Source organism: Dermacentor silvarum, chromosome 3, assembly GCF_013339745.2.
Source record: "Dermacentor silvarum isolate Dsil-2018 chromosome 3, BIME_Dsil_1.4, whole genome shotgun sequence".
Classification (NCBI taxonomy): Eukaryota; Metazoa; Arthropoda; class Arachnida; order Ixodida; family Ixodidae; genus Dermacentor; species Dermacentor silvarum.
In genome coordinates, this window is record NC_051156.1 from 173083414 (window position 1) to 173108145 (window position 24732).

General features: G+C 46.0%; 1 protein-coding gene across 3 annotated transcripts in view; it reads right to left on the reverse strand.

The window, feature by feature from the left end:
- Window positions 1-24732, reverse strand: part of LOC119446100 (cytochrome P450 3A41-like) — a 136472-nt gene that overhangs the window by 110129 nt on the left and 1611 nt on the right. The window contains exons 1-5 of one of the 3 annotated variants that reach the window (XM_037710449.2): window positions 17726-17946; window positions 13327-13423; window positions 11162-11214; window positions 9481-9577; window positions 5957-6076 (exon numbers count right to left, since the gene is read on the reverse strand). In XM_037710449.2, coding sequence (XP_037566377.1) covers window positions 5957-6076; window positions 9481-9577; window positions 11162-11214; window positions 13327-13423; window positions 17726-17778 — 420 coding nt within the window. In that variant the 5' untranslated portion in view covers window positions 17779-17946. Of the gene's footprint in view, window positions 1-5956; window positions 6077-9480; window positions 9578-11161; window positions 11215-13326; window positions 13424-17725; window positions 17961-24732 lie in introns of those variants that run through there. The other 2 variants (XM_049663900.1, XM_049663899.1) reach the window with 2 other exon arrangements.

Genomic DNA, 24732 nt, shown 5'->3' on the forward strand with positions numbered 1-24732 from the left:
CTCGAAATCTGAAGCTATATGTTCATTGCTGTTCTTATGATATGTTTCTGCTCCATGCCAGATATGTATGTAGAACTGTTAGCTGTAACAGCAATGTATTTCACGATACGTATTCAGAACGTATTTCTCGAAAGTGGTTCTAAGCACAAAGTTCTTAGCAAAACAGTATGCTATAAGCGCTGACTTGACTTCTATTTTCAGCTGCAACACTCCTCGTAGTGGATATAATTAAAAATGTATACAGTAAAATTTTAATAATTGTTAATACTATAGTGCCACATCGAATCCAATTTTTTCATCGTGCTGGGTTATTGGAAAATTAATTAGCATCGAAGTGTCGTCTCACAGAAGAAACTTTAACTGCCGTCAATTTGGCCGGTTCATGTGTAGCACAGCCTTGCCTTCGAGGCTCTAGCCGCAGTGACATAAGTTTTTACAGCACGTGCCTCTGAGCCCTTAACTTTAAGAGCCCTGTGGAGGCAGCCGTGTTTGTATAAATTTTATTACATCACTTCTTCGTAGCGAAACGTTTATGTTCGTAGCTCATATCATGATTCATTGTTATTATTTTGATGCCTATATATCTTACGCAGTTTACAACGACTCGTTTCTAGGCCGCTTTGCAGCCACACTACATCTAGCAATTGCAAATCATTTGATCATTTCATACATGATACATAGACAATTCATTACCATGTGTCATGGCGCTCTTTGGCCATACATATGCTGGCCCCCTTGCGCCACACATCATCAACTGCCGTCAATTGCTCGTCTCAGTGACTCCAGTCTTCGTGGATTTTTCTATAAGTGTGTCGTGTATTTTAAGGTATGCGATACTTCGCATGATGTATCGAAAATACAGATACTGATACACGTGTTCCCGAATGTGTCGTGATACAGATACAAGATACCCAAAGGGTATCTTAAGATAGTATCTAAGATACATGTATCTTCGATACTGCCCAGCTCTGGTGTGTGAGCGAGCGCGACTGCCAGTCCATTTGCTCTGCCTATCTATGGACACAGTTTATTTTTTTTTTTTTTTATTAGTATACCCTCAAGACCCAGAGGGCGTTACAGAGGGGGTAGGTACAATGTAAATAAAAAAAAAAAACAATAAAAGGAATTCACAGGAAAACAACAACAACATTAGTTTGCAGCTACACCAGTAAGTGTTCAGTAACTGCAGACTTGAACAACGCTTGGTCCTCAGTGGCAGCGATGGAGGGGGGAAGGCGATTCCACTCTCTACTTGTCTACGGAAGAAAAGAATGTAAAAAGAGATTAATGCGGCACAAAGAAACGGCTACTTTATTTGGGTGGTCAACACGTGATGAAAAGTAAGCAGGTTCTGAGATGAATTCCTGTCGAAGTACTTGATTATGAAAAAAAAATTCATGAAAAAGCAAGAGACATGGGAAATCCTTCTTCTCATTGCCGGGTCTGGAAGGTGAAGAGTGGATTTCATCAAGGTGACACTGGCAGTACGAGCATAATTATTGAGTATAAATCGAGCTGAACGGCTCTGGACCGATTCTAAGGTGTCAATTAGCGTTGATTGAGCTGGATCCCATACGGCTGAAGCGTACTCGAGCTTTGGACGGATTAATATTTGATATAGCTGTAGTTTAAGGTGTGCTGGCGCATGGCGAAAGTTTCGGCGAAGGTAACCAAGAGTACGACAAGAATTGTTAGTAATGTAGTTGATGTGAGAGTGCCATGATAAATCATTCGATATGTAAACACCAAGGTATTTGTAAGAACTAACCTGCTCCAATTTAATTCCATTCAAGATGTAGGTAAAAGGTTCAGAAGTGTTAGAAAAACGTGAGATTGCCGTACTTTTACATTTATTTACGTTAAGGGTCATTAGCCATGTACTACACCAGTCAGAGACGCGATTAAGGTCGGCTTGAAGAAGGTAGTTGTCGTTTTCGTTAGTTATATTACGGTACATGACACAGTCATCTGCAAACAGTTTTATGGATGACTTGATGTTACGCGGAAGGTCTACGCGGAAGGTCATTGATATATATTAAAAAGAGCAAAGGACCTAAAACTGATTCTTGCGGAACGCCAGATTTAACTGCGCAGGGATGTGAGGAACAATCATTAGCTGTTACGTACTGAATGCGGTTGGTCAGAAAGCATTCGAGTTCCCAGGCAGGTGAATTTAAACAAGTTCATTACTGATTACCTCGAAGGCACCGGCTGCGGCACTAGGACCTACGCGTACGTCAGAAACTTTCTGACAGACCGCACGGCAACCGTCGGGATCTGTAACATCCGCAGCGAAAGCTTCCAACTTCCAAACAGAGGCACCCCGCAAGGGTCGGTCATCTCACCGCTACTCTTCAACGTGGCTATGATCAAGTTACCCAAACTCCTCGAGACCATACCAGATCTGCATCACGCGATGTACGCTGATGACATCACGCTCTGGACCAGAGCTGAGAACATTGGAAGGCAAGAAACCGCCCTACAAGAAGCCGTAAACACCATCGAAAGCTATCTCCAAAACTGTGGCCTCCGCTGCGCCCCCGAGAAATCTGAGCATCTCGTCCTGAATGCAAGAACGAGAGGCAGGCACCCAGCTACGGAGAGCCCGACCCCTGCGTCACCCTCAATGGGACGCCAATCCCGAAAGTCGATACGTTACGAATACTGGGACTCCTTATTCACAAGGACGGATCCGGAGCGGCCAGCCTACCAAGACTACAACGCACCCTTTCGCAGCTCACGCACCTCGTCAAGAGGATCTCAAGCCAAAGAAGCGGCCTCAAGGAGGCAAGACACGCTTCAGAATAATACAAGCGCTGCTCACCAGCCGCATCACATACGGCATGCCGTACCTGGCTTTAAAGAACGCAGAGATCGAAAAGATCAACATCATGATAAGGAGGAAATCAAAGTCGCCCTGGGACTCCCCCCCCCCATGGCGTCTACTACACGTCTCCTTAAGATGGGCGTCCACAACACGTGGCAAGAGCTGGCTGAAGCGCACAAGAACAGCCAACTGGAACGACTCAAGCTTACACCCACCGGGAGATCAGTACTCCGACACCTGAACTACAGTGAGACGTACGTCGCAGACACGGACAAGAAAGAACGAATCCATCGGACGTTCGAGAGTCCCTCTGCATTGCACCCATCCCGCGCAACATGCATCCCATATACCACAAGAGTAGAAGGCAAGCTAGAGCCAACGCAATCAAACGAAGATTCAAGCAAGACCCGACGCCCGCTACACCGACGCGGCCAAGTATCCGCATCGAAATGCGTACGCTCTCAGCGTCGTAGACTCCCGAGGCCGCGAGTTAGCATCGGCAATCGTCAAGGCACGCAACCCGGAAACGGCGGAAGAAGCGGCAATCGCTCTCGCCACCACTACATGCACAGACGCAGCAGTCATTTTCACCGACTCTCAGGCCGCCTGTAGAAATTTCTAGAGGGGCCGCATCTCGGCTGATGCACTTAAGTTACTACAACGGCGTAGCACTCCGCTCCCGTACACCTACGTAACGTGGGTACCCGGACACGAGGGAATAGAGGGGAACGAAGCGGCCCACGCCGTGGCCCGCGAGCACGTCAGCCGGGCTCCCCTCGCCCCACACGCCCTCCAACCCGCGGCAGAAGAGGTGGAAGCCGTACCCAACAACTATTCGGCGATATTGCAACACTACAGGCTCGAGCGCCGCGTGTACCCTCCTCCGCACCCAAACCTCGGCAAAGAAGAAAGCGTGGTCCTCAGACGCCTACAAAGTAATACTTACACTCACGGAACTATAATGCACTTCCTCTACCCGACGCTCCACAGCTACCTCTGCCCACTCTGCAACGTTCCCGACACCCTGGCACACTTGCTCTTGAAATGCCCGTGGCATGAAGATAGCGAAATGCAGCCGGAAATGGACGCTAACCGAGCACCACAAGCAAACGAAGACCACCTATTCGAAACGTGGGAGGCCAAGCTCGCCCTCGGGGACCTGGAAGACCAACGACAACTCGTCGCCAGGGCCAAGAGGGCAGCCGAAGCCACAGGGTTCCTGGACTAAGGAACCTTCCCACCTCAGGGTGATACCGGGCTTCGCTCGGGACACTGTTTCACTAATAAACGTTTCTCTCTCTCTCCGTAGAAGCGTCAATAAGGAACTGGTGTGAGCGACAAAGCAAAAGGCACTACAAGAGTCACTCGTACATGTTCGCAAAAAAAAAACTGAAGGTGACTTGAAGTGCGGTCAGCTGTGCTACTAACTGCTCGGTGAAAAGTTACGCTTTGGTTTTTCGTGTCACTGAACATTTATGCCAATTTCGGCATCGCAGTTTTGACTTCAACATGTTCGTAATTGAAAAATATACGAGCAGCTGCAACGCGGACGCATTTCCACCAATCACTGAAGGAGATAAGTAGCGGAATGTAATTGTATTATTGGTCCATGTGCGACAAGAACACGTTGTTATATGGTCGCATCACGAGGCAGCGAATGAAATGTGTTTATCTTTCCGTGAAAGCGCGGATCTACGCTGTAGTGGGTGATGCGGAAGTTCTTGCAGCAGTGATAAACACACCGATCTGTGCGCACTCAGACGTGTTCCACTGTAACACGCACAGAAGGAACGATGACGCAAGGGATGAGCGTATTCAGTGGTTCCGCGTTCTTACGAATGACGTAGTTGACGTCGGTCGAAAACAACGAGGAACTTCAGACACACACCCATCAACAAATGCTGAATCCGTCTTGCGTAGCAGTAAGCAAACTTGAAAGCACACGTCGGAAGAACCTTAAGCCACTACCTACACTGAAATATCAGGATGAAGAAGCATTAACGCGATAGCGTTAAGGGCCCCGTGTCGCAGAAAATCTGGCGTTGGCGCCGGTGTTAAGTATCGGCGTCTGGCGGAAATAATTATGCCGAACCACATCATCCCGAACCACCCTGACCGGGCGGGCCCTTCGCGTGGCGCAAGGCGTTAGTGAACATAAATTGAATTTCTCAAAGTAAAATCCGCCAGAAAAATCACAAAGTTCGACTTAACCACGACGTACAGTGTCAGATTGTACAGCGTGGGATTGTAATTTGAATATACGAGAAAAAATTCTGATGAGCAGCGAGGAATCTTTGAATGCTATCGCGTTCCACATTTAAAGGCGAAGCTTAAGCGTCCTCCGATTCTGATGGCGTTTCGCTGTACTTTGGTTCTAGGCAACATTGAGGGGAATGTTGAAAACCGAGCCTTTCTAAATTTTGATCGGGCCCCATGTCGCAGAAAATACGGTGTTGATGTCGGCGTCAACGGCGTCCAATATCGCTATCGCGTTCCACTCTTAAAGGCGAAGCTTAAGCGTACTCCAAGTTCTGAAGCGAAAGCTTCATTACGCTACCTCGAGCAGCCGTCGGCGACTCAACACTTTTCACCTTGAGAGCTAGAGGTCAAACCACAAGAGAGCATTAAGTCGCGTTTATAGTCCGACGTCATCGGTACGCGGGCGAGCGTCATCAGACGCCGGGCGCGTCGGAGTGCATTGGCCGCGCGTCCCGTTACGTTGGCGGCGCCAGTACGTCGAACCATAGCCGCTGTTGTTGTCACCAACGTGACATAACGTGTGCGCGCGTTCACGCTACGTCGGACTATATTTAGGCCTTTACGGAGCCCTGAAAGGAGACATTGCCGCCGTTGCCCGAGTAGAGTTGGGCCCGGTTGCGAGCTGCAACCAAGTCTCACCACTTTACTGATCACCGCAGTGTCTTCATAAGCATAAAAATAATGAATAAACACTGTATTCATTGCAAACATATCTGTATATCATTGCGAAACCACACCTCCGCCACAGGTCGACAATGGGCCTAGCCAAGGCAGTGAAGCTTTCGCTGTCCACCAGGGCTAACCAAAGCTAAACCACACTAATTTCTTGTCTAATGCTCCGCCACGTGGACGATTGCACTCTATACTTACCGTTCTCAACCTTGTTGTGGTGAGGGCGGGGGTGAAGATTGTTCGCGATTTTTTCCACTCCTCTCCTGACAGGTTCATGATTGACTTCTTCCAAACATCACTTCCCACTGTCTGGGATAACTGCAGCGAACATCAGCGACCATGAAAGAAAAATGAAAGATGTCCTTGTATTTCCGTTTGGAGCCGACCATGTCGTCTCTTAAGTTTTTTGCTAATGTCTCGGTTTACCAGTTGCTTTTTTTGTAGCGATAGCTACATTACGCCAGGTTTTGGCCTCTTCGCCGTCACCGCACTTTGAGCCGTGGCCGCACTGTGAAGTCACACCACGGCCCTCGATTCTCCAGCAACTCGGCTCGTCGCGGTTGCCGCGCGGCCACCGCACCTGCCGTTGGTAGCCGTTGGGCGCTCGCCGCGCCCTCTGTGTGACGTCACACCACGGGCCTCGATTCTCCGGCGACTCGACTCGTAGCGGTCGCCTCACGGCCACCGCTCCTATGGCGCGCGTCTGCCGTTGCCTGGCAACCGCCACAGCTGGCGAAATCGCCGCACCCTCTGTGTGACGTCACACCACAGGCTCGATTCTCCGGCAACTCGCCTCGTCGCGGTCGCCGCGCGGCCACCGCTCCTGCCGTTGGGCGCTCACCATTGACGATGTCGCCACAAAAGCCCATTACTGATCATAGAAGCGTATTCACTGGTGTGAAAAATACAGTTTAACCGTTGGTTGACCACAACGTCTCTCCTTTCTTAGTCTAATGGGACACCACTAAGTTTAATAACATGTCTAACTACAAGCGAAGCCTAAGCGCAGCCGAGGTCTGTAGCTATAGCTACTCGACTAGATTTAACAAGAGCTAAACCGCAGCCATTTTTTGTTTTTTTAGACACTATGCAGCGGCCATTACTTCTACGAGAAATCAAAATGCCTCGTGTGCCTCGACATGATAACAGCAATAACTTCTTCGATAATTACATTACGGCACATTATTTCAATCTAGGAATTATAGTCGGTGGGTTCACAAAGCGTATCCACTTGGACTGAATCCTCAGGCCCACACCTGGTTAACCTTCCTGCCTTTGCCCTTTGTTCTGTCTCTCTATCTGTCATGACTACACCAGTTTCGAGATATTAATTTTCAATATGCCCGCTGAAACGCATTGGCATTCCAGTGACTGTTGTACTTCAACGCATCAAACAGCTGTTTTCATAAACAAGTAAGTGGAACAACAGCGCATTTTTATCGAAAGTTTGATGGCGCATGTCTTGAAATTGGTGCAATGCTCAGAATTCGTTCCAATCGATGTGCCTTGCAAACTCACTGGCTGCAATTCATTCATTGAAATATGGGCCGTAAGTTAATAATTGAAAACGTTAATTATTCAAATGATCATTTTTATTTCTCGTAGAAGTAGTGGTAGGTATCAAGGGTTAAAATTGGCAATTTACTAAAATTGAATGAAATTTATTATGCAATAATAAAGTTAGTAAGCAATTTATATACAGGCTATTTTAAAAATTTGACGCAGCTAAAAAAACAACCTAGAGTGTGGTGAATGATATTAGTTTCTACACGAAAACGCTCTTGTCTGGGCACGTCTTTATTGATTAATTTGGCTAGTTGGTCATTGTAAAATCGGATAAAAAACCACCGGGAACGCACGAGAAACCAGATGAGAAGACGACTGGACTAGCTGGAAATTACAACTGAAAGATTGACAATTCAATGACGACATATACCTTCCGGCAGGTAACGTGGCGCATGCGCAAGCTGACATATTGCAAGAGGCCAATTTCTTAATCTATCTATAATCAGCAGTGGCACTGAGGAAATTAATCTCCTTATCAGTGAGGCATAGAGACGTGCTGCTAACGCACCTGTTGTTAGTTCCAGTTAGTCCCGTCGTCTTCATATGGTCTACCGTGTGTTCCCGCTGGTCTTTTATCCGTATTACGTCTTTATTGGTTTTGTAATATAATTCGTAAGAGTGTGTTGTCTTTACTTTTCAAATAAAAGGTGACGCGAGTTTGTCACTTCAGAGTTTTAGATCATTAACGTATACCAACTGTATCAGATTGCAGTTTATCAGTATCACTGTAAACGTCATACCTAGTCTTTCATCCTCTTACTCCCTTTCCCTTTCGTATTGCTTCCTTTAAGAACACTGGAAATAAATCGCCCAGCATTATTAGTTAGCCGTCATGACTACCTGTGTCTTTTAGCATCGATACACCAACCAGTAGCGTTGCCAGTGGGGGGAAACACCAGGCACGTGGCCCCGCCCCCTACCCCAAAATGTGTGTGCTAGTATGCGGCCAACCCAACACTCGCCTCCCCCCTCACCGTCCCCACTCCCTGTCAATGAGTACCCCCCCCCCCCCTCACTCGCGGAAATAATTTCTGGCTCTGCCCCTGATGCCTGATATGCTTGCTCCGGTATATGTTTTGGTCCTCAGGCAGCCAGCTCGATCGGGCTTCAAATAGCAAGGCACTCCCGTTTTGCGTAACCATAGAGACTTTCCCTACAGATTTTATTTCTTGACGTGTTTGTAAATCTCCACAGTCTGTTTACCTTCTCTCTTCCAGCTCAAAACTAACGCGGATGACATGTGGGACCGTTTTTCAGGAGCGCTCGTACTTGTGTGTGTTTTGACTCCGTAGCTTTTTCTTCATTGCCACAGAAAGTTTCTCACGGGTATAACCGGCTCTTACGCGTGCTGGCCGAGGTGTTTGCTGGCTGGGTGGCACACCGTTGCTTGAGAGGCCGTGAACGCCTGCAGCAGAACTGATGTGACGCCATTGCTCATGCCACTGCAGCATGTTCAACATCTGCCGTCATAGCTGTGTGTGACGCTGACTAACACTGTAAGGGTTGTTCTTGCGCACATACGCAAATACCTAGGAAAGCTGTCGGAAAGATGGCCGCCATGGTAACTTAATGGTAAGGCGCAGCACGCGTAAGGCGGAATATAACGATGGTAACAGAAAATAACCGAACAACCACGCGTACTGAAGCGGGCGTTCCACGGCAAAGCTCAGATCCTCCATATTTAAAACAGCGTAAAAAAACACGGTCAGGAGAGTACATGGGATGAGCACCCGTGTACTCTCTTGTCCGTGTTTTTTGGCCCTGTTTTAAATATGAATGATCTGTGCCAACTAGCTCGCACCCAAACCCTTCTTACTCAGATCCTGTCTATTTTAAGGGTAAGCCTGGGTGACGCTTTGGATAATAAACTCGCTTTCTTTTTTTCAGGACGATCTTCAACGCAAGTGCCCACATTCCTAAATGCATCAAATTCATAGTTCGCACTCACGCCCTGACCTAGTGTGCGTTGGCCCGTTGCGAACTGAGTACGATATGGCACTGTGCAGTGTCAGTGGGGAGATTCTTATGGGAACAACAAAATGCCTTCTTATGGGAACAACAAAATGCAATGTGAACAACAAACAAAATTTTAGTACAACTACTAACTTCCTTTGGCATCGTGGAAACTTGTTCGACCCCGTTCTCGCTATACTTACCGATCTGTCTGAAAAGTTCTTGAATTTTGTGTTCATGATCTCCCGCAACATGTCTGGATCTCCAACCACTAAAGTAGGCACTGTGCCTTGATAGGACCTGCAAGAAACCCCTTCCTTCTGCTTACCCACGCACTGTATACTTGCTAATGCTGAATAACGTAAGTTTTCTTTACTCGATGAGAAGTCGAGTGTACACGCAGACCAACCCGACGGCGTTTGCTCGTAATTTGTCAAGTGGCTCGTCCGACTTCACCAACTTCTATCACAACCTGCTCCGACGTTTTTTCGGTATCCGCTAGCATTTGCAAGAAATCAACTGCTGCTTTCCTGCCCAACATGGCGGTTCGCATCGGCATTGTAAAGTTCATATAAACATCGCTATTCCGCTTCTTGATTTAACTGATGTAATACAAGTGTCTTTGGCACAATATTGTGGAGCTTTCGCGAGATTTTCAAACGCAGAACTGCAAATCAAACATGTAGTATAGCTGGAGAGGTAGACGGTCACCCTGAAAATTACCACCGTATGGCATAATCGTTTAAAGAATCTCAGGTCGTATCCTGCTGTGTAGATACTTGATAAACCTCTTTAAAGGCTTTTGGAAAGTTCTTCCGCGAATTTTTTTTTATTGTTTCGATTGCATTTTTTATTGCACATATCATCTGTACAAAGTCTGGGGCCGAATTCACAAAGCTTTTCATTCGCAAGTGGTCTTTGGCAATGGTCGGTTGCCTTCACTAATAACAGGTCCAGTATCAAGATTGACGTGAATTCTCTCTTATGACCAATTCTAACGTAAGAGCTTCTTGTGAATTCGGACCCTGGGGGTGCTATGCAGGATGTCCCGAGTTTCGCGCTCTCCTGAGTCTGCCCGACGGCAGTAAGTGAACAAATAGCGGAACGCGCGAAAACAGCAGACAATGAAATGTCGAGATAAAGCCACGTGTGTCGCACAAGCGCTCACTGCGCACGCCGCTAACTCTTTTGAAACACGAAAGAGTGGGCAATGTTGCGCGACAGCTCCACTTATTGTTATCGACGCAATGTTGCAATATCCTGACTGTCCCGCTATCTATCGATCTACACACACGGTGCATTTCTGGGGCACGTAACGGACGTGATTCCCCTTTCAGACATTATGCTTTTATCCACTGCTTTCAGGGTACAGCGTAAAATGTAATAAATTTCAAATTATTTGAAAGCCTATTCAGCACACATATTCTAATTTTGAAATGTTTATAAACTACCATAAAATTCAAAATAAAAATACATCAGAAACCATTTTTTTCTTACTTGCACAGGTAATACACTGGGTGGAACAATAAACAAATGAAAGAAGGTACCGACGGTTTGACCAAATTATTCCTTTTCCTTCCGCCACCCATGAGGTAACGCTGAAGCGATGATAACCCAAGACAACCCAGATAAACCAATAAAACTGCAGTCGTCTCGAGGGATCAACTCAATATCTTGATACCATTAGCTCATTCACGTGAGGGTGTTGCCAAAGCTCGCGGAGATACCAAACTTTGCTAAACTCAGGCGTTCCTGAATAGCACCCCTGGCCTCCTACACATAGTTATCAACCGCGGCAACCTAAGCAAACAAAGCGACTAGAAACTATTTCGCACTGTGACGACAATGTTAAAAACGAAAACAAAGTTCATAACGTTTACTTACCCGTACAGACGACCATATCGAGTGTAGGAACCGCGGATTACTTCTATCATTGGCTGCAAGGAAGACATGATACGCAATGCATTCAAAGCGATGTTCTCGCGTTAATGTGGACGCAGCCAAACAATTTGCAGGGTATGGCTGGCGATTTATTCGCCATTCCAGAATAGAAACTCTGTACTAGTTATATGTGAATTTCACTTATATTCTGTCGTCGTAATGGGGAAGCCGTGTTTACGGGGGTATGAGCCATTGCTTAAGGGGGTATGTCTGTGTTACGCGACGGAGAGATTTAATAACAGAGGTGATACGCGAATGCGTCGGCGTACTTATCGTCACGATGGCCACCGATCAGGACAATAAATATGTTCGTTCTTTTGTTGAGAATTCTGTGTCACCTCTGTGTCGTGCGCTAAAGAGCCTCACTGGTCATCCACTTTACAGAGTGGATTACTCGTTATTTTTGTTATTTGCAAAGTACACTACAATATTTCTTTTTTTAGTGCAACCAACTGGAACTTTATTTCCCGAGTGGCGTGGGGGCACCGATTTGCTTGCAGTACCTGCTAGCTCTACGGTGTTTAACCGTTGCTACAACTAATTGTCATGAACTTGCTTTTAATTGGTATATCGATAAACTATGATTTAAAAAACTGGCCATCCCGACCCTGCGAAAGTGGATATCCAACGAAGGTGTTGAAAAGCACCACTACAACTGCTGATGGGGGTATGCAATGCTTTGTATCTTCAGAGTAATGGTAGTAGGGCTGTTCTAGAGTAATGGTAGGAATTGGAGTAATGGTAATTTTGACAGGGCGCCGCCGCCCATAGCGGTGCTGCAACAACATTGAAATCAGCTGCTAGGCTGGTTATTTTATATACGAAAGGCTAGGTACGTCATACCCCACGTCGCAAGCTGGCGTCGCCGCGGCAGCTTGCGCAACAGTAATCCTTACCGGAAAACGTATGCGGGGAGCGCTACGTGCTGCGGCATTGCTATCACGAGTGCCTAATCATCAATTATGTGGTTCGAATGCTTGTTTTGAGCTTAATCTATGTTGAAATGTATGCAGTTCTGTATGTTGTAAGCGTGATTCCAAAGAATGTATGCACTGTTCGCTTCACTTTCGCTGAGTGCTTGTAGCCTCTGCCTTACGGAGGTATGAGCCATTGCAGGATTTTGCTTGCTTACAGGGGTATTAGTCATTGGTGAGGTCAGTTTTCGATATGCTGTTCTGTATGTTCTTTGCGCAATTCCAAAGTAACTATGCACTGTTCGCTTTACTTTGCTGAGAACTTGTAGCCTCTGCCTTACGGGGCTATGAGCCTTTGCAGGTTTTGCTTGCTTACAGGGGTATTAGTCATTGGTGAGGTCAGTTTCGATATGCTGTTATGTATGTTCTTTGCGCAATTCCAAAGTAACTATGCACTGTTCGCTTTACTTTGCTGAGAACTTGTAGCCTCTGCCTTACGGGGCTATGAGCCTTTGCATTTTTCGCATGCTTACGGGGTTTGAGTACTTACGGGGGTATGAGCCATTGATGATGACAGTTTTCTGTCGACGGACGTGGAAAAATCCCCGGGATCATAACCCTAAGCAGCTTCGGCGTAAAATGATATTGCGGTAACTGGAAAACCTTTTAACCAAAGGCATTCTTGCGAATCAGAAGTGATTCGGTTGAAGTCTTGGACGCTTGTGTTTTCTGAAACTACTTTTATTCAAGCCAACTCTGTCATAGTAAGTAACGATGAAAGTCACGTATAAATGTTTCAATGCATTGTCTTTGTTGGTTGCTTGATATTTATTTCCATTATGGGGTTCTGTTAAACCATTTTTATTAAATAAAACTAGAATCATGTTATCGCTTGGAAGCTGTCCTGCGTGTCTTGTCTACAGCCCGGTGCAGAATATTCCCATTATTTTCCAGTGTTATCCTGGTATTTATACGAATGCGTATTTAATTTTAAATATGAATACGATATGTTAGCGAAGAGCCAGGAGGTTCCAGAGCACGTTAAAGTTGTCTAAGTTCTTATTTGGGTAACATAGGAATTTTTATGAGGGGTTTCCGTATAAAATACTCTACATTCTTTTTTCAAAACGATAACCAGGCTTCACTCCGTAAAATGGCACTCAGTGGAATGACACTGCCTTTGACGTATCCTACCTTGGTGTAGATGTCGTAGGCGAAGCGCATGTACTGCCAGAAAGTAAGATGTGCTATTCCTTTGTCATTCCAAAACGTGAACGTCCGTCGCATCCACCTAAGAACGGGGGGAACAAAAAATATGTTTAATTATGTGAGCTGCATGACACGTGAAGTATCATTTCCGCTATCTGCACCTTTACACTGTGCACGTTTCTTGGGGGCAGACGCTAAAGCATTACAATGATAAACGAGGGGGCACGGCATGAAACCAGCTTTCTATGAACACTGCCTTTACGTCTGTGCGCAGTTCTTGTGCCGGCCACTATGGTTACAATCGAATTTGTTCATGCAGGTGCGTTGATTCGCCAGCAACTTTGAGTGGAAATGCAGGGATACTGCGGGATATTATTTCAGTGGCTACTCGCGACGTGCCGACAGCGTTGCGTAGGTGGCGCGAGATAATGTTGGGGAAAAGTTCGTTCCTAAATAATTTTAGATCACTTCTACAATTCTGCGCTTTAGATATTTTCCCATGGGGGGAACTGCCACGCAAGTACAGGGCTGTTCTTAATTCTGCAGAGTATTACTTGTTAGCTGAGAGTGGAAGAATTTTTTATGAAAGCTTCGTATATTTGTTAGCCGAGAGTGGCCCAATGTGTATTAACATGTAAGTAATGCTGCTTTTCTTTCTATATAGTCTGTAATAGTGAAAGTCAACGCTATGGTGCATTTTTACGTTGCATATAAACGAAGCGCATAGTTGACGCACGCAGCGCTGCATGATGACAAACGGCAATAACTTTTTGCCGAACTTCTCCGAACTTCAAAATGAACGTTTGGTTGTATGCCAGTGTTGGCGGGCAACAACTGCAACGCAATGCTTTGATGCAGTCACGTGGCAGGCTTGAACACACAGGCGACGGCTGACGTCGCTGACAAGTTATAGAACAGACTGTAGAATGTAGCAGCAGTTGTAGTAGTAGTGATGCCGAAGAGGCTCACCAGGATCACAGCTGTCTGTACCATAGCGAACAATGTCTAGTTCGTGCTCTTCAGCGTGGCGGGAGGCGAGTATCAACACCTAAATCAATTGTTACAGCGCTCTTTGCATTTTTCTCGGACAGCACCTTCGAGGTTCCCCTGATCGCGACCGCGTTCTGAGGTCTAGTTGCATCATTTCCTCGAGTGTTGCGTCACGCCAAGATGTCGACCCCGCGTATTCTTACACCTTATTACCTTCAACGCATCATGGTTTCAGAGGTAGCATGAGCATACGTACGTAGCCCAATTCGAATCCATTTTATTCGCAAGAAGCGTCGACTTATTCATTATCGTGCAGCTGCGAATGCTCGAAGGTGAGCCTTTTTGTCCTTTTTCTTGTCGTGCCGCCGCACGGCCGGCGCCGCCGCTGCCGCGGATGGATGGATGGATGGATAGATGGATGCTATATGGGCGCCCCCTTTAAAACGGACTTATGGGTTTCGCGACCAAGCTCTTGTTCTTATTTTACCTAATGTTAATGTCCTATCTATCTCTTTTTAACAAAAAGCACACATAAAAAATTCCCTGCATCAAACTTTCTGAACCCCTCCTGGAAACTTTGTTTTCGTACGCCTCCGTTGTTCATGGTCTCCTTACTTTTGTGCCACCAAACCTCGAATTTCCTCTTACTAAACTTTATTGAGGTCATATTTACTTTCTCCCTGCTATTCCTGAACCAAATGGCTTCAAGGAGGCCAGAAGAGCCTAAACCGACAGCTAGGTAGTTGTCTTCACATTCTAATAAAACATGTTCCACCACTTCCTTAGGTTTACCACCGCGAATACATGTTTCTTCTTCCTCGGTGTATCTAGCTTTAAAACTACACGTTCTAAGGCATCCTGATCTCGCTTCGAAAAGTAAAGAGCTTCCCTTTGAGTTATAAATTGGTTCTTTCCTGATTTAGTTTTTTCCTCTGAGGGGGTTTCCATAGCTAGTTTCTTTTCTATTGGCGCCACCCGGGAAATTTTCTCAGCCTCTTTGACTTTGCGTTTGAGGTTCTTTTTTGCATGTTGCCTACTATATCGGTCGCCTACTTGCTGGTAAGCTTCCTAGTTCTTTTCCTCTGCTGTGAGTCAATGTTTTTCCTGCAGACATACCTGAACACTCTCGCAACCCCCTTACTTTCTTTCATGTTCCTCAGTCGTTCTTCAACATAAATTTTACTCTGAGCTTCCCTCAGTTCAAAACTTGTTCAGCCCATGTCACCCAGCACAGCTTCATTTGTAATCTTCCCGTGAGCCCCCAATGCGAGGCGTCCCACTGACCTTTAAAATAGCACTGACCTTTCAAACAAATAGCACCTGTACTATTCATAGTGAAATATTTAGCGCGCGCAATAGACAAGGACCCAGTGAAGGGGGACACACGAGCACTCGTGTGTCCCCCTTCACTGTGTCCTTGACTATTGTGCGCGCTCAATATTTTACTATGAATATGTACCAACTCGCCCAACTATCAGTTCTGCTGCAGCACCTGTACTACTTTTGTCATGGCGCTAATCCAAGAAACCAATTTTCGATAACAATAACAAAATAAATGTGCCTACAATCCGAAATGCAGGCGTGCTGGTGAAGCCCTACCGAGGAGAAGCGGTAATTTGGCCGACATGTTCAAAGACCTAATCCTACAAGCCTTGGAGTAGAATAATACATAAAAATCTGCATTACTCGTATGTGCTGCAGCAAGATGATGGGAAATATTTCCAGCTATATTTCGTTTCTGAATTTTACAAGTTCTTCAGATGGTACTAAATCTAGCATTGTGATGGTAGACGTCCGCATGTAATCGAAGCTTCTGTCACGGTTTATGCAAACCATTGAAAGGCGCAGAATAGAGTGTTGCTCTTATGGCTTTAAGAAACAATGGGATATTGTAAGCTGCGGTAGGACATCATACACGCTCAGTGAGGATCACTTGAATGCTGGAACGACGTTCTTGCAGATATTATGCAGGTAAGTGATAGTTTAGCGTGCCTAAAACGGGGACCTATTTGCATTTCTGACGCGCGCACACGGTTAGGGTATTAATGAATTTGTCACCAACCTTTTCTGCAAATTTCTATTTTTTTTGGCATCCACCATACAAGTAAGGATTGAAGTGCCAATTCAACCAAATTTATTACTTTTATACAAAGAAAAAAAGTATGAAAGAAGTATGTGCATCGCTCATTCGAAGATTGCGGAAGAGCTGTCAGAGTGGGTGGAAGATGCTATGTTTGAAGGAAATAGAAATTATGTCTCTGGCCGAAGCTACCATTTCGACTTGACATCGACATCTGTTCTTTTTCCTAAAGTATACGAATAAATACTAGCACTCAATATAGCACCCCCATCTGCATTTGGGCTGCGTCTTCTTCATTGTGTTTTTCCCTTCAGCCTTCATTATTGGTTCAGGTGAATGTCCTCACTATATACCCTCATGGGATATCAGCAAACGACGAGTCATTTTTTTTTTCTTGCGTCCTTTTTCGTGATTTCTAAAATGTCCTGCATGACGAAGATGTGAAAACCAGATCCAAGCACACTTACGCGCAGTCGCGTAATGCTACGAGTTATGAATGGTATTGGGTCAAGTTATCAGTATGTATCTCAGTATACAATCGCACCTCACATATCACGTGAGGGAATGCTCCAAACCCGACGCCGTAGAGCATGTGGCTATATACGGCGTTGCACTGCTGAACACGAGGTCACGGGTTCAACGTCACGTTACTGTGGCCGCATTCCAATGGGGGTGGCATGCAGACACGTTCGTGTACAGTGCACTGAGTGCGCGTTAAAGAATCCAAGCTGGTGAAAACTAACCCAGTCTCCCACTATGGCGTGCCTCATTATCAGATCATGGTAGTGGAATGTAAAACATAACCAGTTTCTAGGGTTTTTTTTTTTTTATAAGTGTTCACGTAGCTATACACGCAAACATCAAGGGCGCGGCGAGCTGTGGTCATCCCGCTCCAAGAATAGACACTGGAAAAAGAGCATGTAAACAACTGTCTTATCTAAACAGATGCTCAGCCGCTCTTATAGGCAAATGCAACAGATACTATTATGCTGGCCTTACAAAAGACACGAAGCACGGCACCAATTGTTATGGGAATAACTCCACAAATAATTCAAACCGGCTGTATAATTCACTAGGGATGTCAACTTGCGGCAATCGTTTCTAACTTAATCAAGGGCCGTAGTGCGCTTTCACATCCTCTTTCATTCTTTTCACCTATTATCACTGGCTAAAACGCTCAGTGCCGTTTCTACTGCTACTGGCAGCTTGACGGTAAGCTGGGCAAGAAAAGAATAGAAAATAAATGTATGGTTACATAATATGGCGCCACATTACGTTTCAAGATAATGAAGATGACAACGAAGTTGTACGTACCAAAAAAGAAGCGTCGATAAGAGCACGAGAAGTGCGACGAATGTAGACAACATGGTATGGGCCTCCAAAACCTTTGAGACCCAAAGAAAACTCCAACTTCTTGTTGTGCGTACTGTCACTCAACCTGCATGCTCAGATGGGCGCTGAATTAATAGCACTTCTTCTAAGCTTTTATCTCTAGCGGTTCACGAGTGCTATCTGTCCAACGCACAAGTACACATTGGGGGGGCTCGGTAGAAATAATCAGAGAAAACGACCGAGGATGACGTTCGCATCGCCGTGGCAACTGATTGAAGGTCATGCTTCTATCGCCATATAACGCTGCCGAGGTTGCTGCGCAATACGCCCTTCGGAGGGTGTTAGGAAGGCAACGCTGCTCGGGAAGTGAGAGGAGCAAAAGAGTGAAGAGAGATACGGCAACTCGGCTTATATGGCTTCTTTAATTTCATCATAAAGCGCATCAGTGTGATCGAGAAGTCCAAAGAAGGTCCTTTAAGAATGGAACGCGATAGCATTATTGGACTTAGAAGAACTTTCTGTGGGCCAAGTTGGTGCATACTTGATAAACTCGGACGCCGTTGACGCCGACACCGTATATTCTGCAACATGGGGCCCGATCAAAATTTAGAAAGGCTCGGTTTTCAACATTCCCCTCCATGTTGCTTAGAACCAAAGTACAGGGGAACACCATCGGAATTGGAGGACGCTCAATTCGCCTTTAAGAGTGGAACGCGATAGCATTCAAAGATCCCTGGCTGCTTATCAGGATTGTTTTCTCGTATATTCAAATTACAATCCGACGCTACCACGTCTGTAGCTTGCGGTTATGTCGTACTTTACGATTTTTCTAACGGACTTTACTTTGATAAATGCAACTTTTGTTCACTAACACCTTGCGCCACGCGTAGGGCTCATCCGGTCGGGGTGGTTCGGTATGATGTGGTTCAGCATGATTATTTCCGCCAGACGCCAATGCTTAACGCCGACGCCGACACCGACGCCGGATTTTCTGCGACACGGGGCCGTTAACAATATCGCGTTAAAATCATCGCCCAAGCACTCCGTACAGATGGTTAACCGGCGAAGCTGAAGCGCGCGGCCCTGGTGTTTATCACTAGGTTAATCCCGACAGTTCATTAAAATATTTCTCATTTATTGGTTATGTCTTTGTGTTTCTTAATCAGATTACACACACGTTCGTCTGCGACGGAGAGAACGACGTCACTGACGGTATGCCCGCAGTCCGCCGTTGTCGCTTGCGTTACATGTCTCGAGTTTGCTCGGCGGCGTGGTTAGCAGCGTTCGCCCGCCATTGCCGCTTGCGATTCTTCGAAATTAAATTGCTTCAAAATTAAATCTGTTCGTTACGTAAGACCATGAATGGGTCCTGTCTCCTTAAGCAATGGTTCATACCCCCGTAAACGCGGCAAACTCATTACGACGACAGAAGAGAAATGAAATTCTGCGCTGGAATGACGAGCGGCAACGCAGCCAGCTGTGGAAGAAGATCACGACGATGAACGCGGGACAGTGGCACGAGCGCGTGCCGAGCACGAGCACGAGTGCAACGCGAGGGGTGCCGACGAGCCAGCTGCAGAAGAAGTCGACGACGATCGAGCCAATGCTGATGATGATAGTTTTCGGTAGACAGGCGACTAACAGGCGCTTTTAACGCGATAGCGTTTAGGGCCCCGTGTCGCAGAAAATCCGGCGTCGGCAACCGGCGTGTGATCGCGGGTGACGGGGAAATCATCCAACCACATCGACCGCGCTGGCCCTCCACGTGGTGCAAGGTTTTGGTGAACGAAAGTTGAATTTCTCACAGTGAAATCCGTCAGAAAAATGGTACAGTACGACTTTACCATTCGGCGTCGGATTCGCCGTCGGATTGTTTCCCTATCGGTGTCGGATTGTAATTTGAATGTGTGAGAAAACCTAATTCTGCTACGAGGAAACTCAAACATTTCTACCAGACCTGCGCGCGTCGGGGCAATAGCAAACAATTAATAAAGTAATTTAAAAAGATGCTAGGGCCTTCACATTTTAATATAAGACCACTTATATTGCCCCTAGAAAAACGTCTTTCCAGCAATGCATTTAAGTTTAAAAGTGAAGCCGATTTTAAGGGGTATCGGTGTAAGCTGGGTCTTTATAAGCTGGCTTTCCCACGTTCAGTGTTGCAGTGAACGAAGCCTACTTGACGTATGCGAACGATGCGATGCAAGCGGGTCCCGATAACGTTATCGCTTTCTGCTTTTAAAGGCGAAGCTTAAGCGTCCTTTAAGTTTTTTTTTTTTTCGCCCAGCCACATAAAGTTTCACTTTAAGAAAGAGAAGTGTAAACAAAGTGGGCGATATATGTAGTATAGTGTATAGTGTATGATGTACGTATAGGGGTCATCTCAATTCTATTGTGAAAGAAAAGAGAGAGAGAGAAGAATGGAAAGGCAGAGAGATTGGGAGCGATAACAGCTTCGTATACACAAAGAAGCTCACTTTTCATGTGCACATTTTATGCAATCCAGCACCACACGTTCGCATGCCAGATCACCTGTAGGCGACTGCTTAATGAACATTAGCCTGAAATGAAAGAACATCCACGAAGGTTTTATTGAAAACTGTTACTCGAAGGATTGATAGGTAAAACAATAAAGGTCCCTACGGCAAGAAAATCTTGAAAAAGTTGCTATTTACAACTGAGCAACATGATTAGGTTAATTGTCGGAGTCATAAGGGAGGAAGATGGAGAAGATGGAATAACAGTAGATTTAATCAAAGATGGAGGAGATATCATGCTTGAAAAGCTTGCGGCCCTTTATACGCAAGTATTGTATAAAATATTCACCAAGATAATTTCCAATAGAATCAGGGCTCCACTTGACTTCAGCCAACCAAGAGAACCGGCTGGCTACAGGAAGAGATATTCTACGATGGATCATATCCATGTCATCAATCAGGTAATCGAGAAATCTGCGGAGTACAATCAACCTCTGTCTATGGCCTTCATAGATTATGAAAAGGCATTTGAATCAGTAGAGATACCAGCAGTCGTAGAGGCATTGCGTACTCAAGGAATACAGGAGGCATACGTGAATATCTGAGCAAACATCTACAAGGATTCCACAGCTACCTTGGTTCTCCACAAGAAAAGTAGAAAATTACCTATCAAGAAAGGGGTCAGGCAAGGAGACACAATCTCTCCAATGCTATCCACTGCATGCTTAGAAGAAGTATTCAGGCTCTTAGACTGGGAAGAGTGGGGTTGAAAATTAATATGCAGACAGAAAACAATGTTCAATAGCCTGCAAAGTAAACAACAATTCAGGATCGCCAGTCAGCCTCTAGAGTCTATAAAGGAGTACGTTTATCTAGGTCAATTACTCACAGGGCACCCTGATGACGAGAAAGAAATTTACAGAAGAATAACATTGGGTTGGAGTGCATACGGCAGGCATTGCCAAATCCTGACTGGGAGCTAACCACTGTCGTTGAAAAGAAAAGTGTACAATCAGTGGATTCTACCGGTGCTACCATACGGGGCAGTAACTTCGAGGTTAACGAAGAAGCTCGAGAACAAGTTAAGGACCGCACAAAGAACAATGTAACGAAAAATTTGAGGCCTAACGTTAAAAGAAAGGAAGAGAGCGGTGTGGATCAGAGAACAAACGGGGATAGCTGATATTCTAGTTGACATCAAGCGGAAGAAATGGAGCTGGGCAGGCCATGTAATGTGTAGCATGGATAACCGGTGGACCATTAGGGTTTCAGAATGGATACCTAGAGAAGGGAAGCACAGTCATGGACTGCAGAAAACTAGGTGGGGTGATGAAGTTAGGAAATTTGCAGGCGCAAGTTGGAATACGCCATCGCAAGACAGGGGTAATTGGAGATCGCAGGGAGAGGCCTTCGTCCTGCAGTGGACATATCTATATATATGTTTCAATATTTCAATTGAAATTGAAATATTGACTACACACTTGGCATGCACCTTATTGTCTTGTGCTTCGACTTGAATATGTGGATGAGGCATGCTGCCTTTTTCGTGCAACACTTGTACTTCAGGTGATGAATACGTGCTACTACTTAAGGAACAAGCTTTAAAAAATAAAAAAAAATGTGCATCTGAACTTGGCGAGCATTTCGCGAAGAAAGACGACCTATATATGGCCATCACGTGAGTGGTCTTTTAAAGGTTAAAAATAAAACTACAATATACATTATTACGTTTTTAAGTGCAAAGAGTATGCACGGAATTTTTCGTTGTGCGAGAATTTTAAGCCATGTGTGTAGTGATGCTACCTTGGTGTAGATGTCGATGCAAAACTGCATGTATTGCCAGAAGGTGAGATGCGCGATGCCTTGGTCATTCCAAAACGTGAATGTTTTTCGCAACCACCTGTGCACGAAAAAGACAAAAAAAAACAGGCAATAAACATGAACAGCGGGATCTAAGTAATGAGTGTAACATCTTTAAGGCCTCTGCATGTACCCGTGAGAAACGTGAAAATGTTTGCTTGATTTAGTGCAGAAACAAAGTACTTTGGTAGAGCAGATGTCTAGTCACCGTGATAACAATTTGAGACATTTTATAGTGGTAGTGTGATTCCACGGTAGCGGAGCAAGCCGCGATTGCTCTAGCCATCAGGAACCGTAAATTGTCTTTCATTTATAGCGATTCAAAAGCAGCAATTAAGAGCTTTGACAAAGGCTATGTCGCTGAGACTGCGGCTAAAATTATCGACAAAGTAGAAACTATCAAAACTGAAATCCGCTGGTTTCCTGCACATATGGGACAAGTGGACAAGGCTCGGCTCAACCTCAACGAGGTGACGAATGACCTGGCACGAGGACTTGCTTGCCGTGCCGGTCAGAACCGAACCGACGCCCACTACCATTCCGGCGATCATAAAGATCATTTACTAACTTACAACGACACAACTAAGTACTACTACTTGGGGCGTAGGCAATTCCCACTGCCACACGTAAAGTTGAACAGGGCTCAGGCGAGCACGCTACGTTTACTGCAAACCGGGACGTACCCAATTCCCTATTTCTTAAATAAAATTCACCCCGAAAGAGAAATTAGGAAAGAATGTAACGTGTGCGATGGCATCATTGAAATCAGACACATGCTGGCGGGCTGTCCCGCGACTCTCGCCGACCCCGACGAAAAATGGCTTTACTGGCACAAGACTATGTCAAGCTCTTCTTATCAAGATCAACTACGGGCTGTCCAGAGGGTCCACGATTGCGCCATAAGGCTCGGCCTGACGGTGCCGACGTGGACGCGGCCCGCCTCGGTCTGAGAAAATCGAGCTTCAGGACTCTAATAAAGTTTTGTGAACGAATGAATGAACAGGACTGACTCTGCATCTCCCAACTCTTGGTTTTCTGCACTAAGATACTGGAGTATAAATTTGCTTTTATTATTGCTATAGCAATTACATAGACAATCCAAGCGCATTTCTGACGTCGGCGTCGCCGTCGTCGCCGTTGCCGTGACGTTCCGTATAAAGTCCAACGGCGATAAAATCGTCGCTGCGCGCCGTACGCTGTGTGTGTGAGTGAAAGAGTGTATACATGGAAAGCGTACGAGGGGAGCCGGCAATAGCGGCTCAATGTAGCGAACTCGAGGGAGTTAGACAGGCCGATGCGCGCGACTATCTTTCGCGCGCGCGACGCACGGGGGCGAGGCGACAGAGAGGGAGGGGGGGGGGGGGGAGGTTGCGTTCTGCTCCGTCAGCTGCTGGTCACAGCACGGCCGCACCGTATCTTGAAAGTAGAGTGTACTAGTACACTCTACTTGAAAGCGATCTGTGATGCCGGCGAAGTACGCGCCCGCACGGGTCTCATCTTCAAAGCGATCTGCATGGGGAAAAAGCGCTTGTGCCGAGTGCCGGTAGCTTCGTATGCACAGTATGCACTCTGCTTTTGATGTTCAAGGCCGGTATTTTGTAGCAATGCCTTTCCGGTAATAACGCCTTTTCGCACTCATCGCGCTTTGTCAGTGGTCAGAGCGATGGTCCGCTCGCGTTATCAACGGGATCAGCCGGCCGTGAGCGGTGAATGATAAGACTATTATAGAATAAGTCATAAGGCATCGCTACAAAATCGCGGGCCAGGTCGCGTTGAAGCGAGACGAGAGACAGCGCATAGGCCAATTTGCCCGCTGCTGCTGGCGCGCTTTTTCACTGCGGCGTTTTCACAGCGAGTCACCGCGGTCATCGAACGAGATGTGTTCTTGTTTATCTGTGCGCGCGTGACACCGTTAGTAAGCCAATGTTTACAACTTTATACGGCCAATTAAACTATTATTCTTGCTTCGTATAGCTCTCCACTAATTTGCTATTGCAATCGATGCTTCGGCTTTCGGGCGAAATGGCGACTTTGTTTTACCTACTACCATCTGTAATGTCGAGCGCTTATCGCAATAGCAAGAGTTTGTATACCATGAGCAAACTTGTTTGGCAGTGTTTTGTAATGTCATTAGGTTTCTTGTGCGTGTTTTCCTTAGCTCCAATTCAGGGACAGCTCGCCCTTTCAGTGGCTGAGCTTTAAATATTTTACAGCTAATACAGGTAGAAGAAAACGTTCGGCAGCATGTTACACTCCTGTAACACCTGAAGACGAAAGCCTGCTGCACACTTGGTATGCGCCGTCTCGCATCGTCAGCGTTGCTGCTTTCGCAGTTCGGCTTCTTCGGCTCGGTGTCGACGCTTAGCTGTGACTTCGCGCGCTCGTAAAGCGGGCTCAGACTCGCGCCAACGACGTTTCTCTTCGACTTTAAGTAGCATCCTCTCAGCAAGGGATTGAAACGTATGCCGTTCTGTGTGTTGTATGTGTGATTCCGAATGAATGTATGCACTGTTCGCTTCACTTTGCGGAGTGCTCGTCGCCTCTGCATTGCGAGAAGGATGAGCCATTGCATTTTTGCTTGCTTAGGCGAGGATGAGCCATTACTGATGATGACAATTTTTGTACCACTGGACCGGATGACGCGTTTTTTTT